At 43.3% G+C, this 17,500-nt stretch overlaps 3 protein-coding genes across 5 annotated transcripts in view; all 3 read right to left on the bottom strand.

Annotated features, from left to right (window-relative positions):
* Nucleotides 1-1,910, bottom strand: part of LOC310721776 (aminoacylase-1-like) — a 9,896-nt gene extending 7,986 nt beyond the window's left edge. Inside the window, exons 1-2 of the mRNA XM_083533749.1 lie at nucleotides 1,456-1,910; nucleotides 428-586 (exon numbers count right to left, since the gene is read on the bottom strand). Of these exons, the coding sequence (XP_083389875.1) occupies nucleotides 428-551 (124 nt within the window). The 5' untranslated portion in view covers nucleotides 552-586; nucleotides 1,456-1,910. The remainder of the gene's footprint in view (nucleotides 1-427; nucleotides 587-1,455) is intronic.
* A 993-nt stretch (nucleotides 1,911-2,903) lies between these two features.
* Nucleotides 2,904-6,866, bottom strand: abhd14a (abhydrolase domain containing 14A). The gene is made up of 5 exons (XM_083533759.1): nucleotides 6,676-6,866; nucleotides 5,462-5,737; nucleotides 5,064-5,179; nucleotides 4,174-4,409; nucleotides 2,904-3,916 (listed from the first exon to the last, which is right to left on the bottom strand). The coding sequence occupies exons 2-5, from the start codon at nucleotides 5,719-5,721 to the stop codon at nucleotides 3,734-3,736; spliced, it is 795 nt and encodes a 264-aa protein (XP_083389885.1). The 5' UTR covers nucleotides 5,722-5,737; nucleotides 6,676-6,866; the 3' UTR covers nucleotides 2,904-3,733.
* A 2,484-nt stretch (nucleotides 6,867-9,350) lies between these two features.
* On the bottom strand, nucleotides 9,351-15,600 carry hyal2b (hyaluronidase 2b). 3 transcript variants are annotated; one of them, XM_083533747.1, is made up of 4 exons: nucleotides 15,371-15,600; nucleotides 13,597-14,560; nucleotides 11,442-11,531; nucleotides 9,351-11,011 (listed from the first exon to the last, which is right to left on the bottom strand). In XM_083533747.1, the coding sequence occupies exons 2-4, from the start codon at nucleotides 14,521-14,523 to the stop codon at nucleotides 10,634-10,636; spliced, it is 1,395 nt and encodes a 464-aa protein (XP_083389873.1). In that variant the 5' UTR covers nucleotides 14,524-14,560; nucleotides 15,371-15,600; the 3' UTR covers nucleotides 9,351-10,633. The 3 variants fall into 3 exon arrangements, with proteins under 3 accessions (XP_083389873.1, XP_083389872.1, XP_083389871.1); XM_083533746.1 differs by having other exon boundaries at nucleotides 13,597-14,553; nucleotides 15,156-15,600; XM_083533745.1 differs by having other exon boundaries at nucleotides 15,165-15,596.
* Nucleotides 15,601-17,500: the final 1,900 nt, after the last annotated feature.

Genomic DNA, 17,500 nt, shown 5'->3' on the forward strand with positions numbered 1-17,500 from the left:
TGATTGTGTGTGAGTGAGTGAGTGATTGTGTGTGAGTGAGTGAGTGATTGTGTGTGAGTGAGTGAGTGATTGTGTGTGAGTGATTGTGTGTGAGTGAGTGAGTAAGTGTGTGTGAGTGAGTGAGTAAGTGTGTGTGAGTGAGTGAGTGAGTGAGTGAGTAAATAAGATTGTGAATGTATGGGAATGAAATGAGTGAATTCATGAGATGAGTGATTAAGATGGTAAATAGGTGAATGAATGAGTTGGTGAGTAAATGAATGGGTGAATCAGGTAGTGAATAAAAGAATCAGGGTGAATGAATGAATGAATGAATGAATGAATGAAAGCGTAAGTGGGTGAGTGAATGAGATGGTATACAAGTAAATGTGTAAATGAATGAATAAGATGGTAAATAGGTGAATGAGTGAGTGATGTGTAACTGAAGTACCGTAGTCTGGTTCTGGGTGGACCGTCTTTAGACGGAGATATTCTCTGAAAAGAGAAACAGAGGGATCTTCACTTGTTCCTCCTCCTCCTCCTCCAAGGTTCTCTCCATCCTGATCGGGCAACATGCCTCTGTCTCTCAGAGATGATTAACCAGCAGGAGCTGACAGGTCACACAAACACACACACACACACACACACACACACACACACAGATTAACCCCTGCCGTTGCTGTGTCAGCACTTTATATAAACTGTCCTGTGTCCTGTACATGTCTTTTTATTAAAAAACACGACTCATTATCCCTGTTAACATGATCATCATCTCTCTCCCTCTACAGTTTCATCATTAAGGTCAGAAGCATGACAGGCTGCATGTTTATCTTAAACTACAGAACATGCAGCAGTACAAATATTAACATAATAATAATAAACAAATATTACTTTAAAAATAGAAACCTGAATGCTTTGCAGAAACGACAAAAGTCTGCTGATTACGCAGCTATATATCTCTTATCACTTTTTATTTTTTTTTTAAATGATAAAAAAAAAATCAAATTAGAACCAATTATAAACACTTTATACGCGTTCGAAAAGAAAAAGGAAAGTGGCCTTGGTTTCATGATGACGTTCTCCCCATGCTTTTTGGAGAAATATGCGGATCTGATCTGGAGTCAGTGTCCGCCGCTCTATTGGCATTTTTAATAACGACACTAAGTGTAGTAACTGATCTGAGAACAGCCATAAAGCCGAATCTCAGAATGCGTCTGATTCAAGGGTCTAATTTACACTACAGAATTTAGAGCCACGCAGATGTTTCACAGCAAACAGGAAAAGTGAACAGTGATCACCATTTTCCTCAAAACACTTCACGTCCTCCTCGGGTTCAACATGTGAAAGTCTAAAAAGGAGTTTATTCTAGAAGATTCTTATAAAAAAAAAAAAAAAAAAGAATAGTATAAATAAATGAATAAAGTATTAGCTAGCTAATCTGGCTAGTTCGCGACATCCAAGGACGAGGATGGGGTTTACCTGTGTAGATGTGATGGTCAGGAGATTCAGCCAGCACCAGCAGACTCTTGAATGCTTCTGGATGAAAGGAGAAGTTGGGATTTTTATCTTCAGGGGTTTCGCAACCGGACAGCACCCGCACTATTTCTTCATACTCTGTAGTAGGCGAGTGTACACGACTCTCCTGCTGTTTACACACCGACACTTAGAGCTTCTCGCTTTATAATGTCTTTGCTAATGAAGATCAGTCTTCTGAAACACACGTAGGAGATGTTCCTGCGTTCCTCACTCCTGTTTCTAAGCCTACTAGTTTGTCATACTACGTAGGGCGCTGGAGTTTTGATCTGAGCCCGGGTTTGTTTTTAACCGGACACGGCGAGGAAGAGTAATCGATCACCGAGTCATCCATGAGCTCCACCTCCTCACTGTGGCCTCTTGTCTTCATTCGAACACATGATGACGTTGTGGAGGGACTGTACACAAAACATCACTCTTACACTGCTTATTAACATCTTGTTCCATAATTCACCTCCAATCTGACCTGTGTTCCACTTCTACTTCAGGTGACACACACCAGATCAGCAGGATATCTGCCTGTAAAGACACACTGATGACTTATAAAGGGGCACGATTTTATTATAGTAGCAGAAAATAAGGTTTCATGATCATTAAAATAGATAATAATCAGTGTTTTACATAATATTAATATTAATAGATCAGTGTGCTGAGAGTAATATTCGAGTCTTTTCACATAAACTGAGTTGATTAGGGTGAGAATCATAACAGGAACATTATAGTTATAATAAATCAGTACTTTGGATACTTAAGTTTATTTGAAGGCAAAAACTTTTGTACTTTTACTTAAGTGAAAGTTTAAAGGGACAATTTTACTCTTACTGGAGGAATATTTTAGAGTGAATCTCTACTTTAACTCAACCATGTGGTTTGTGTACTTCATCCACCACACAACAGTGTCACAGATACACAGACTTGTGAAACCACACTGAACATCTCTGGGAGGAACTGGATCCTTCTGGAACCATCTGGAATCAGTCTGAGCTCACTATTAGCTGAATGATCACTAATCTGAACAAGGACACCCCTATTTATAGTAAAAAAAAAAAAAAAAAAAAAAAAGGAGAATACATTCAGAGATGTTCAGTAAACACATTACACAGACTTTCAACAGCACAATCATTTGTAGTTGATGTTCATCTCCATATAAAGACCTCCATGAAAACGGAGACCTGTTTGCTGTACTGAGGTCACCGCTATCAAAATTATATCAGTAACACACCCCATTATAATCTACTATATGATTATTATTATTATTATAAAAACTGACGGTGGTCTGTTAATTAGTAATCTTCCTGCTGCTGATTAATTCGTGGTTCTGTAGTAAATCTTCTTTAACATTTCAAAAGGGTGAAAACAGGAGCACTGAGACCGGTGAAAAAAACACATGGTGATCAAGTAGAATCCTGATAAGGAGACTTTTATTATTCCTTTTAGTGTTAATACTGTTCAGCTCTTTTCTATTTACAAGCGGTGAAACCACATGTAATGGACTGTACACTGTACACACACACACACACACACACACACACACACTCAAATAAAACTGTTTGCTGGAAATAAATAAGTCACAATGCAACACACACGGAGTGGAAGAACACTGCATTAGTGTAAAGTGTCTACAAGCAACAGGGTTAAAGTGGAAAGCACGAGAAGTGTTAACATGCACACAGAGAAGAGCGCCACCAAGTGTCAGAGCCAAAGCCCTGAGCTGCAGGTTCAGATTGTCTGAAGTTCTTCAGCACTGGTTATATACATGTCATCTGCATTTCATATTTCACACCGAGTCTGGACCCTGGGTTTAGAGAAAGGGGGCGTGGCCTACGAGACGGAGTGAATCCTAACGAATAAGAGCGACTCTGGTTCCGCTGATCACGAGAGCGTGACGTCACGAACGAGCCGCGCGTTCACGACGAATTGACTGAAAGTCTTTGAGGTGAAATGTTTCGGCGCTTCTTCTTAATTGTTCCCTTTTACAGTGTATCTCACTGTGCACACACACACACACACACACACACACACACACACACACACACACACAACACCACAATGTTTTTTTCTTGTAAATATGGCACTGTAGCTGAGATGATGCATGTGTTTCATATTATTTCTGTTAAATTAATCAGTCGTAATACTGCTATCTATCTATCTATTTTATATATATATATATATAAAAAATTATTAAGCCCCCCCATCCCCCTCCCCAGTGTGTTATTCAAGTGTGTTATTCGAGTGTGTTGAGGAAGTGCAGAAGAGCCTGGTGGAACTCTCGTGGTTTGTCCATGTAGCAGGCGTGCCGTGCTCCTGGCAGCTTCACTACTGAGTGATGAGGGAGATGCTGCAGGTTCTTCAGAGACTGAGAGCCCAGATTAGTGTCCAACTCTCCAACCACAATCAGGGTAGGAGTCTGAAAACACACACACACACACACACACACACACACACACACACACACACACACACACACACACACATTATTATAATGCTTGTTGCAGTGTTACCACTTAATGTTGCAAAGCGCTGACACTGGACTCCTTCCTTAAATGTCTCCTTATACACAAGTGGTTTTGCGTAAAGCTTTCACTGTCCATGTTCCTGTGTTGCTACAGAAACCATAGTATATTAAACACACACACACACACATACACACACACAGACAGACACCTGGATGTCGTGGTACTGCTGTTGCGTAAGCGTCCGTGTGGCCACAGGTGCGATGGGGATGAAGGCTCGCAGTTGACTGTTGAACCTCTGCAGGAAGGGCAGAGCGTAGTGACCGCTCATAGATGGACTGATGAGAACCGGAGCACGAACTCCCAGAGCCTCGAGGAAGTGCTTCAACAGGTCCACACGACTCTGCTCTGACTTCACCGACTCAGACGCTGGAGACTTTCCAAAACCTAGACAGAGAGAGAATGAAAATCAGACAAACAGATCCAAAGATATTGTATTAGGACACCTGAATTCTCCATTAGCCAGATGTGGTTCTTCTCCAAACTATTACCAAATACCTGGAGGCACACAATTTCATTACATTTTCCCTTCACTTGAACTGGGAGACCCAAACCTGTTCCAGCACGACAACAACCCTGTGCATAAAGCCAGCTCCTGGAAGTTCTTCTGTTCATGAGTTGGAGTGGAACGTTTCCTGTACACCTTTAGGATGAACGTGGACACTGACTACACCCCAGGCCTCCTCACCTCTCCTACATCACTACCTGACTTTACTAACACCATTCAAAACCACACCCCAAAATCTACAACGTCTCAGAAGAGTGGAGCTTATTATAACCGGAAATGGAGACTAAATGTGGAATAGGATGATCAAGAGGAAGAACATACCAAACGTATGCTCAGGTGTTCTATGACCGTCTAATAAATAAATAAAATGGAATTAAAACAGAACTAAACAAAATAAACAGGAACACAGGGCAGATGGAACACAGAGCTTGGGGTCAGTGTTTCCTCTGGATATCGGTGCATGTCTCGAACACTGAGAGGAAGTGGTGTGTGTGTGTGTGTGTGTGTGTGTGTGTGTGTGTGTGCATGTGTACCAGGCAGGTCCAGAGCCAGCGCCTGGTAGCGGTTAGCGGCGAGCAGACTGAGAGTGCCCAGCTCCTCCCACGTCCTGGAAGTGAAAGCCTGACCGTGCAGCAGCACCACCTGCAGCCTGACACAGGAATTACACCCCCCATCACCATACAGATTTCATTATACTATAATAACATTATATATATATATTTCAGTTTGTTTAAATATAATAATAAATAAGATTTATAGGTAAATAAAATAAAGGTAAATAAAATATGTATTTATTATCCCTATGCTTAATCATTTATAGCATCTCCAGCATGTGTAATAAATAGATATATTGTAAAAAAAAATTAAAAAAAAATACTGTTTGCTACATTATAAAATATTCCTTCGTTGTAATGACGTTACTGGACCTGACCTGGGTAGGACCTGTCTCCCGGCCGAGTCCACAGGCAGTGCCTCTCTGAAGAAGAGCGGCGGGTCGCTGGGGATCTGTCCTGTGCGGACGGTGATGTTGATGGGTGACGGAGAAGCTGAGACGAGCCTCTGCGTCCTCTGCACTGCCAGAGAAGGCTCAGTGTTGCTCTGTCTGACAGAGGACGGCAGCAGCAGGTACAGGAGCACGGTGAGGAGCAGCACCAGGCCCAGCACCACCGCACGGTTACGCAGAAAGCTCATTGTGTATCTCAAGTGTCTACGCACAGAAGAAATAATTTACATTTTATTTACACTTGTCAGGTTTCAGAATTCGGTGGTCATGATGAACTGTAGAACCTTTACAGTAAAAACAACACAAATCTTCTGAAGTGTCCTGACTGTTCTGGAGCTACAGGATATCCACAAACTGCTGATAAGATTCTCCCAGAACTCTTCCAGGAGAACCAATTGTGCTGATCGTCTCACCTTTTTTCAAAAACTCAGGAGGATTGTCAGACAGATATCAGTTACATAAAGTCAACATTAATCGGAATCCTGGTGGAACAGGAACCGTATTGCAACAAAGAGACCACACCAGATACCAAACAGAAGTGAAAAAAACGTCTGACCATTTCCCATGAAACAGACTTGTCATTATGTCATGTTCATTGGATGTATATTACATTTGGCAGATGCGCTTATTCAATCTAGACTTACATTTATCTCATCCATATTACTGAGTAGCTATGAGTTTAAGGGCCTCACTGAGGGGCCCAAGGGAAAAAAATACACAACCTGATACTGAATTTATAATCTGTAACTCTAGTGTCCTTCTTTTACCATTTGGCACTGTTGTGTGTGTTTTGGAGTTAATTAAACATTTAAATAGAAAGAAAAAATGAAAGGTGGAGGTCAGTCTCACACACACACACACACACACACACACACACACACACACACACACAGATGAAACGCATGTACACATTGCTGTGTGTGTGTGTGTGTGTGTGTGTGTGTGTGTGTGTGTGTGTGTGTGTGTGTGTGTGTGTGTGTGTGTGTGTGAGAGAGAGATGGAGCTCGGTGGTGTGGGATTAAAGCGCATCTGATCCATGCGCAGATCGGAGATCATGGTTAAGGTCAGCTCCTGCACCAGAGCTAGATCACACACTTCGGCTAACGGACTGAGGAGAAACATCATCACGGATTCTGACTCACCTACAGAGGAACCTAGAGAGGAACGCTGTGAGGATGGAGCTCGGAGTAGAACGCTGTGAGGACGGAGCTTCTCAGGACGGACATCTTGACAGCGCGGTGCAGGATTCGCTCAGGCGTTGCACCAAAACAGTTCCGGGTGGGAACGCCTTCAGTGCGGACAATGGTTCCGCTGTGTCTTCTGTTTCTCCTGTAATCTATTATAATCATACAAAAGTAAAGACACCCTGTAACAAGACAATTTAACACACACACAGAGTGATATTAGTATTTAGGCACTTAAACCTGACAGTTACAGCAAGTTTAAATGAATACCATGTAACGTATTCCTGTAACAGACACTGTACTGATAATAAACAGAATGTAAAAAAGTATTGTATTTAACATTTTTGGAAGAATTCTTCAAATGATCTGACCTCTCCAGGACAAAAGACTTCGTGGTTTTGTGATTTCTCTGTAATATGATGAGCTGAGTTTTTCTTTATAGATATAGCTAGATCATATACATCAATTTATTCATTCCCAAGAAAAATTCCTGAAAAACATGGACAGGCCAAGCAATTTTAGGTCATTTGGCATGACGTCGACACCACACATTACAGTGCCTTAGAGCAGTACCAAAGGGAAGGTGAAAGGGGGAGAGGAAAAGCTTGGATACTTAGTCAGGTGTAGATCTTCTTAAGAAAGACCACTTGGAAGTGCATTAGCCAAGTGGGAACAGATCTAACAAATCTAAAAGATAATCTTGTTTCTTGGACATTATACAACATTAACTGTAGATATAAACTGATAAAAAGTACAATGAAATTTTAATATAAATAAAAACATATAACCGTTTGCTGTGGTTAGAAGAGGGGGTGTAGCTCAGTGGGTAAGGCTCTGGGTCACTGAGTAAAAGCTTGGGGGTTCACCCCTTGGTATCACTAAGCTGCAACTCTTCAGCAGGCCTTTAACCCTCCAGGGGAACTGTATCATACATCATTTCCAGACATCACTTGAGTATATAAAGAAATAGTTTCTTTTTGTAATTTAAGTAAATTGGACAAAAACACTTGAGGATGAGCTTTTGTTACGAGCATTTTCCTATTATTTTCCTCCAAAGCATTTCTTCCTTAAAGTCTCCCCTTTGAATTTATGATGTAACCTACACACATGCTTAGTGTGAGCGAGTGGAGCTGCAAAGGCGAATTCCTTTTGAGTTTGCAGTCCATGAAAGACAGCAGACAACACTGCGTTCCAGAGCTTCAGAGTTGGAATGAGAAGGAAGCAGGACAGAGTGAGGATCTCTGTACAACAGAGCTGCAGCGATTCCCTCACTCTTATGATGTCCACACACTCACACATACTGGGATTTGCATGATTCATGGGTCATGTTTGTATGAATGATGTTAAACACACTGAACCAATTTGAGGCAGTAATAAACCCGGGCCGAGTTCGAGCAGCGCTGCGGTTCACCATTGTGCCTTGAGTAAGCACATTCTCATTGCTTCACTAATGTGCTGGAAAATGATCAGAGTTTAGAGAAGTGCTCACTCAGAGGTCACAGATTGAGAAGGAACGGACTGGGAATCGGACTGGGACTGGGACTATGTCTAGGACGGATATCTGACAGAGAAAAGGAGATCCCTGAGTCTGGTTTGAGTTATGGAACAAAGATTTCTCTGTCTTCACACACTGGTATTGTTGCCTTTGGCAGCTTCTATTAACTGCCAGCAACCAACCCCCTGCTGAGATACGGGACAGAACCCAAAAAAGAAAGGGAGGGGGGGAGCTAGTGCAGAAGTGAAGTTATTCAGTATGTGTAGGAAACCATTAGAGGTTAAACAGTAAAACAGGAATAAATCCCACAGTGCGGCTGAAAGTGAATGCTGGAGGTGTAGGAGTTTATTTCTCTGAGAAGACAAACATAGCTGTCTTTAATATAAACAGAGTGGCATATATAAACTATTAATATTAAACTATCATATTAATATAAACAAAGTCAATCACCACAAACTGTTTATAACCTCAACAATGAATAAACTGTAATAAATGGACATTCTGTGTGACCCAGGTGGAGTTTTCTCCTGCCAATCTCACCACTGGCTCACTCATTAAGGAGCAACTTATAGTAACTGATATATAAATATATACAAAAAAATATATATATTTCCAATCTACATACTTCTGTGAAGCTGCTTTGGAACAAGGGTGACTGTTAAAAGCACAACATAAATAACTGAAGTGAATAAAGTCACAGATATGCTGATAAAAGGTTGCATATTAAACTTATTTAAATGCGTTGTTGATAGGAGGGTTCTGTAGTATGTATAGAAGGAGTCAGTGTGTCAGTGCTTCGTCACAGTCAGAAGTAAAGCTGTGCCATTCCTTTTTTGAATGAACAGAGGCTGGTGAGGGAATGAGTGTTTATAGCTGCTATAACGTACGTGAAAACAGGAACTTGTTTCATGGCCATGTCAGAAAATAACGGGATAAAATATGTAAGGTGTGGGAGATGATAAATTTGTACAAAATTGTGGTGTAAGAGAAATAAAATGCTCAGGGTTCAGGGTGTCACACTCATAAGGTCAGATCATAGCACACACACGCGCGCACACACACACCCCAGTGGATTAATTTCCTAGAAACGCACGCCCCTGTAGTAGGCTGCAGAATCCTCTCATCGACTCAGGGCTTTCAAATCATCAGATTTATTGTAAAATAATAAGAAAACACAGAGTTACAATCACGTCAATGACGGAGAGCGTCACCGTGTGCTCCGAACAACAGCTCGCCGTTCAACACACACTTATGGCACAATGTTATACTAGCACCAAGCTAATGGCAGTGTATCTCCACACACACACACACACACACACACACACACACACACACGGCACAGTGTGACTAGGCAGTGAACGTTACAGCATGTGATAAAAGGCAAGGAACGTGTCACGTTGTCCAGGAAACACTAATGCTGGTAAATGTTGCATAATACACAGTTCAGATCTTTGTATTGAGGACACACACGCACGCACGTGCACACACACACACACACACACAGGTAAAAACATGATCGCACCCACTCAGAGACGAAAGATAAAACAGAACTATAAAACAAACGCCTGCATGATGAACAAGGACGGATCATGATCTGTGCTTTGGTAGAAGATCAGCATGTGTGAGATGTTCATGGGACTCCATCCAGCGGCGATCCTGCGTCACACATCAGAGGCTTTGAAATAACTGAACATTAAAAAAAAAACCTAAACAAAAATAAGAGTGCAGACAGGCTTTAACAATACTGGGATCTCTCTCTCTTACACACACACACACACACACACACACACACAAAGAGTGTGTTTTGATGTGGCGAGATGACACGTGTGGGTGTAATAAACTCTTGTGGCATGGACATCTGTATTAAACCCGGGAGAGGATTATAAATACTGAGAGAACTTGAACAGGATCCATCTCTCCATCCTGCAGAATGTGGTGAACATGGTAAAGCTCTGAGTTCTCCTCCTGATCTCAGGATGGAACTCCTCTGCCTCGACGCCACTCATTTTACCGGGGAAGACGAGTTTCTCGCCACCAAACCCAGTTTGGTTCTTCTGCTAAAATGTTCTTTGAATCTGGACTTGAACTGAGTGTTAAAGCGACACCACACGTCCCAGACCACGTTAAAGATAATAAGAACGTAAAATAACAGTTTTCTCAGAGCAGCTCGACGTTTAAAATCAATGTGGAGGTGTGTGGAGTCTGACCGGTTCCCTGAAGCAGCTGTGTTAGTGAAGAAAGGCAGATCGGTGATCAAGGACAGGCCTTGTAGAATCTAGTGTGTCCATGAAGAGTTCGGATGCTGTGCAGCAGGGGGCAGCACTAAACTAAACGCTGGCTGTTAAGGCAGCAAAGACTGCGTCTGTGGTGTTCTCTTTTCTTCTGCCGTTCTTGTGTAAGCATTAGCTCAGCAGGATTAAGTCACTGCAGAAAGGTCAGAATCAGTATGATCACCAGCGCCCCCTGCAGGCTGGGAGCCGATCTGTTCCCGGATGCTTTTTGAGAGCACGAGGCACCAGTGTATCCGGTGTAGCACTGACACTGGAAGTCCTCATTTAGCTTCTTCAGCTCCTCCTGGTCCATCCTGCCGCTGACAGAAAGACGGCCCTCTCGCATCTCCAGGGTGTGTGTGCGGGTGCTCAGGTGCAGGTAGGTGTCGGTATCAGAGAGCCTGCGCAGGCAGCGTCCGCGCCATCCACACAGAAGCTCGCTGCACTTCTCGGCCGCGGACGACACGTTCAAGAGGTAGCGACCAAGGGCTCCGGAACGCAGGTACTCACTCAGACTGAAACAGCTCTCCTGAACATACCACAAACACACAAGCATCACACAACTCTCCTCACACTCACGACATGGGAGGATCATAACCTTAATGCACGGTGTGTGTGAAGCAAATGTTATTACACCAGAAACAATGCACTTAACACACAACACAGGTGAGGGTAATCTTGCTATTGTGTTATAACTGGAGGTAAAACACACACCTGCAGAGGTCAAGCTACAGGCGAAATGAGTGTGTGTGTGTGTGTGTGTGTGTGTGTGTAATAGTGTATAAAGTGGGCGTGGTGGACATTTAGTTTATGAATCTCTCTGTGGTTTACTGCTCCACTGGTAGTGCTGGAGGTAGGAACAGGAAGGCTAACAAAGTGAGTGTGCTCTTATCCAGGGTGGGAGGGGGCAATATCAGCCAAAGTGCAGTGAATTGTGGGATTACAGAAGGTGGACTTACCTTACTTTTGGCATGGGAGGCGTCGCCCCACAGGATCACACCGGCGGCTCCCAGAGACACGCTTTCACCTATAGTGGAGATCAGATCCATCTACACACACACACACACACACACAAAGAGAGAAAAAAACATGAATACTTTAACACTGAAGGGAAGCGTGAAACACACAGCAATGTGAGAGAGGCATGCACACGGGCGTGCACACACACACACACACACACACACACACACACACACACACACACACACACACACACACACACACACACACACACACACACACACAAATGAGCTGAAACTGTTGGGATGTTTCTCTGCATGTTTTTCATCAGAGTGAAGTCTGCTGTGAAGAGTTTAGAGGACTGCTGCTGCTGCTTTAGTTTCACACACACACATTTCTCAGGGGCATCTTCAAGGGAACTGCAGGCCCACCCTAACCACTGAGGCCAACACACACACACACACTATTGTTTGCACACTATTGTTTGCCATTTCTATTCATTGTGCATATTTCTTGATCCTCCTCACATTCATTTTTTTAAACTTATACACACGTGTGTGTGTGTGTGTATATATATATATATATATATATATATATATATATATATATATATATATATATATATATATATATATATATATATATATATATATATTTTGGCTTTTTAACCTTGCAATCACTGAAACAACACTGAATTAGGCCAAACTCTCAGGAAACAAAACTCTGAGGAGAGTGAGACAATACCAAAAGTGGCCAAAGATGTTATTTGGATAAACAAACTAACAAAAACATAGAACACTTCGGTATTTATTTAGAAAAAATAAACTACAGAGCCGTTCTCCAGGAGCTGCTTGATGACATTAGTTATTTATGATCACGCACACACACACACACACACAGGCACACTAAGGAGAACCTCAGGAATGTCTATGAGCCTTGCTCTCCAGAACAGAAAGCCAGGAGGACTATGTGTGTGTAGGTTATAGATAGAGTTGTAATGTCCCAGGGCTCTTTGTTTTTCATCGAGAGCTTTGCCTCTGCCAGGAAATACCCACTTTGCTTCTGAAGCACAAATATCTCAGGAACTGTTGTGTGGCTGTGTGTAAAATGATCCCACACACACACACACAAAGTGTGAGAGAGCACAGACTCATAGAGAGACGCGAGCCTGCTGACAGAAAGGCATAAACGCTCTCTCTGCAGCACGGATGCAGCGTTTATTTTTCCTCCTGCTGAACAACTGGACTTCAGAGGATCCTCTGCGTCACGGCGGGGACACATCTCACACCGCCTTCAAAGCACCGCCTGCATTCTTTCCTTCATGGAGAGATTTTCTGAGAAGCTCTCTCTCTCTCTCTCTCACACACACACACACACACATCTCTGCACTTTCCTGCCTTTACAAAATAAACAAACCCATCTGTATCCTTTTCTGTAAATCCTTTCATCTGTCTTGCCATTTAAAATATACATCTATCTTGTTCTATCAATCAATCGATTTCATTTTTCTGATGTGCATGTCTACACACCCTCAAGCATCACCTCTGTACAATTCTCTATCTATCTATCTCATTGCTCTGCCTATCTTTAAATCATTCTTCTGCATAGAGAAACTGCACTTCAGAATTGCTGAGAAAAAGGGGGCGTGGCCTATGTGCTGGTCAGTAAAAAGTTGTAGCTTTTTTGCATGTTGGTTCCAGGGAAGAAGTCGTGCCTCTCTGCCTGCCAGTACCAAGGAGGAAGTCATGACCTAGGTGTCTGTCTAAAATAGGAAAGGAGGTGCAGCCTCTGTGCCTGTCAGTCAATAAAACAGGGGGTGTGGCTGATATGCCTGTCAGTAGTTTCTTTCGGCTTCTCCCGTTAGGGGTCGCCACAGCGGATCCTCCGCACGTTTGATTTGGCATATGTTTTTACGCTGGATGCCCTTCCTAACGCAACCCTCCCCAATTTATCCGGGCTTGGGACCGGCACTAAGAGTGGCTGGGGATGGTTCCCTGACCGGGAATCGAACCCGGGTCGCAGCGGTGAGAGCGCTGCATCTTAACCACTAGACCACCAGGGGACCGCTGATATGCCTGTCAGTAATAGAGATAATATAATCCTGATATAATATATGTTGACTTGTACATTAGTAATTAAAGGTCTGTGCCTCACCTCGGTCAGCAGCGTGAGCTCGTTGTTGTAGGTGGGTCGTGTGTACACGAACACGGGCCGTGCAGTGCCGTTTCCGATCGATGCCAGCCTCAGGCCCTCTCTGACTCGGTTCCTGACAAACTGGCGCCCGATGGCTTGGTCCTTCAGCGCTCGACCCATGTACACCGAAGGAAAGAGCGCCGTGCTCTCGGTCCACAGCCATTTCAGCTGGTCGTTGCGTTCCATCTCGACTTTGGGGCAGCGGCCCGTGTAGTTTTTCAGACTGCCGTTGCCGAGGTAGTCGTGATTGTAGCAGTCGGGGAACAGGTAAAAACCCCAGAGTTGGTTTGGGCGGAGGCTTTTCGCTTTGCGCAGCGTCTTCTGCATGAAAATTTGCGCCGAGAGCTCGAAATCCTGCTGAGCAACTCTGGCCACGTGTTCGGCCGTCCAGTTGGGATTCTTTTCCGAGATCAGCTGCTTGGATTTTTCACGGTAGATATTTTTGGCTTTCCAGTTGCGGATCCAGAGCGGCCTCCACTCCTCCCAGTCGAGCACGGCCAGCCCTTTCGCCGTGGGTTCGCTGATGTACTTTTCGATCCCCATGGGAATGGTTTCCAGATGCTGCGTAAGGCTGGCGACCTGCGGAAGGCCCCCGTGCACCGCCTTGCCGTTGTCATCGTAATAAGGGTACATTCCCAAACGTTCTTTGTAGAAGATGGTGAGGTTTTGTCGCACAAAGCCCTCGGTGGGGTACGCCACGATCTGGAAGCGGTGGAACGGGAAGCTGATGCCTTGTCGCGGGGTGCAGTCCTCCGTCGGAGCGTTCCACACCAGCACGAGAGGCTTCTGGGAGTAGAGCGGCCATCTTGTGGTTTTAATCTCTTGGGCACAAAATAGGGTCGACACAGCCCACAGACAAAACAGACGCAGGAAGAGAGAGAGAGGCATCGCTCCCGTTTTCCCCTCACACAACCACCTCTACGCCCTGTAAACACACACATCAGTTTAGATCAGAACCTGTGATAAAGCAGTATTGTATGTGATTTTTCTCCTTGAATCTCTGACGTCTCACACTTCTGCTAAGAGAAATGTGTTTTCCAGCTGCCTGTGGAACCACAAATGTGTGTTTGAGTCAGGAGAAAGTGTTGTTTTTACAGCTCTGCATCGCCGTGGCCTGGTTTACCCTGAGAGTGATTAAATCTCCTGCAATCAGGCTGAAATATAACACACTTCAATTACAATGTGGCTAAATTATAAAACAGGAGTGTAAAACTTTTACTCATGGGCCCGATTCTGGGTTTGGAGTACTGATAATCAGATTTATCATGCAATACTTCACACACACACACACACACACACACACACACACACACACATTCTCACAGGTGTTCTACATATCTACAGCCAAGAAATTCTTCCTGTCTGCATGCATTAGGACTGCTGGGGGCATCCGAGGTTTTTTTTTTTACAGAAATCTGTCTATATCCCTCCTCGTGTTCCTCGAGAGGACTTTGGCGGCAGGAGTCATTGTTCTCTAAATAGTGATAACAATAATAGGAGAAAGTTTTTAAAGTGGAAACGCCACTGACCTGGAGGAGACGTAGCAAAGCGCGGGGGTTCGGCTCAGGACGCCGGCTCTGGTCCTCTCTCGCACGCTGTCAGCACCCAGCTCCCTCCGCCATCACTTTACACACCCAGCATTCATTAATAAACTAAATACAGCGCCGTGTTATCGCACCCCCGATCAAATGAAGCCCTATTATAACCCACCCTGAAGCCAAAAAGTATTTAAAACCTGCTCATTGCGGCTCGATGTCGCTCTCATGTCACCGATTTTCCGCTCCGTGAGCGACTTCTCTTCACGCTCATCATCCGGACTGTGGTTTCAACCCCCGGGTTGTTCCATTACTTATCAACAAACGGGGGTGTCCTGAAAACATCACTACACCTTTTCTCTCTAAACGCGTACACGCAACTGATCGCTGTGTTTCTATCGCGACACGAAAACAACATATTATCTATTCAGGACGTTTACGTTGTTTATTTACAAAAAAAATACCCTGAACACCACCAGAAACACCCCTTCCGCCCCCCCCGGCATAATGGTACATGAAGTTCTTAGTTGGGGAGAAGATCCACGGAAGCTCCCGGCAGAAGGAGGGGGGGGGGGGGGAAATGCTGTTGCGCTTGCACAATCACTCATGAAGTAATTAGAACGGAAACAACTGTCAAAAAACACACAATTATAACTTTGTTTCTTGAGGAACTGTTGTTTATGACCTCAGTTTTTAACTAATCTGCAGTCTCAGTCACACACCAGGCCACGTCTGGTTATATTCATGGTGTAAATGCATTATTACAAATCTCTCACTTACATTTACTGCACCGTGTGATACCATCAGGATACAACGCTGTCACACTATACATGACCATTCTGTATATTACTGATAACTAGTAAAACAGATATGTTTCATCCACAAGCTTGAAATTTACTCAAAACATGGTGATGTAATTCTTTTCATTACAGCAGCTTTAAAATTAACATTATTACTTAACAGACTTCCTGTTTTCTGCTTCTGACTAACAAACTGGTGTTTGTGGACACTAAACTGGAGGAATGACTAAAATAACTGTGTTTGTGGACACTAAACTGGAGGAATGACTAAAATACTGGTGTTTGTGGACACTAAACTGGAGTACTGACTAAAATACTGGTGTTTGTGGACACTAAACTGGAGTAGTGACTAAAATAACTGTTTGTGGACACTAAACTGGAGTAATGACTAAAATACTGGTGTTTGTGGACACTAAACTGGAGTACTGACTAAAATACTGGTGTTTGTGGACAATGAACTGGAGTACTGACTAAAATAACTGTGTTTGTGGACACTAAACTGGAGTACTGACTAAAATAACTGGTGTTTGTGGACACTGAACTGGAGTACTGACTACAATAACTGGTGTTTGTGGACCCTGGACTGGCCAACTGATTAAAATAATTGTGTTCGTGGACAGTAAACTTTGGTAATGACTAAAACCGTGGTGGTTGTGGACACTAAACTATTTACAAGCATTTTTGTCGTGATTAATTGGAAGTGTATGAGTGATCTCCTCAGCTAGAGGTCAAAGGTTAGCACTGAGGCTTTGATCATCTGGGTCCAATCATCTCACACCAGGAAATCTGCACACACAAAATACACACCTGTACACAACATTAACAATGAAATGTCAGCTTCAAAGTCTGCATGTGGTTCAGAGAGTAGAATCATTAAAGTAATTAGGAACATGTGTCTGAATGGACAGTGAACAGTTGCTGCAGTACAACGCCAATAATATGAAAATAAAGAAAATGAAAGTTTTTTAAAACTTGTAACAGACTTCAGGAGACACTCTTCATTTGTGCTATAAAATCAATTATAATACATGTTGTTTTTCTATTAACGTAGCACTTTCTTCACAAATTATGACAGATTTATAGGCATCCTGCAGTAATGTGATTGAGGTCAGAGAAAACAACATGCAGCACCATTACAGCTGATTCATTTCCCCTCACATGACAATTGGCCTTACAGGAAACTGACCTCTCGCTACTGGATCCTGCCTGGAGCTCAACATGAGGTCTCTGAGGAAAATTAGAAATTTGTATCTGCTGTATACATTCTTGCAGTGTTTTTGCACTGTGGCAGTGAGGAGTATGGAGGATGGGGTACGTTGAGGCCAGTTCAGGGTCAAAACCACACGCAGAAAAATAAGCAGAAATAAACCAATATTTTCCAAGAAACTACATAAATGAGAAAAACCACAGCATAGATATTTCTAAAGAAATGACTTAATGCCAAGTCCTGTGACTCAAATCACAATAGTCTGCCCTCTTACAGAGTCTAAACTCTGTCCTGTGTGGAAAAATGGACTAGATGTGTTAAAC

Source organism: Silurus aristotelis, assembly GCF_946808225.1.
Source record: "Silurus aristotelis genome assembly, chromosome: 28".
NCBI classification, from domain to species: domain Eukaryota; kingdom Metazoa; phylum Chordata; class Actinopteri; order Siluriformes; family Siluridae; genus Silurus; species Silurus aristotelis.

What these genes read in the sequence shown, in the direction of transcription:
- abhd14a (XM_083533759.1), bottom strand. Translation starts at nt 5,721, where the DNA reads ATGAGCTTTCTGCGTAACCGTGCGGTGGTGCTGGGCCTGGTGCTGCTC. An exon ending in GGGAGACAGGTCCTACCCAG is followed by an intron (nt 5,180 to 5,461) that starts GTCAGGTCCAGT and finishes TTCCTGTGTCAG; the next exon opens with GCTGCAGGTGGTGCTGCTGC. An exon ending in GCTGGCTCTGGACCTGCCTG is followed by an intron (nt 4,410 to 5,063) that starts GTACACATGCAC and finishes CTCTCTGTCTAG; the next exon opens with GTTTTGGAAAGTCTCCAGCG.
- hyal2b (XM_083533747.1), bottom strand. Translation starts at nt 14,523, where the DNA reads ATGCCTCTCTCTCTCTTCCTGCGTCTGTTTTGTCTGTGGGCTGTGTCG. An exon ending in AGCTCACGCTGCTGACCGAG is followed by an intron (nt 11,532 to 13,596) that starts GTGAGGCACAGA and finishes GTGTGTGTGTAG; the next exon opens with ATGGATCTGATCTCCACTAT. An exon ending in CCTCCCATGCCAAAAGTAAG is followed by an intron (nt 11,012 to 11,441) that starts GTAAGTCCACCT and finishes TGGTATGTTCAG; the next exon opens with GAGAGCTGTTTCAGTCTGAG.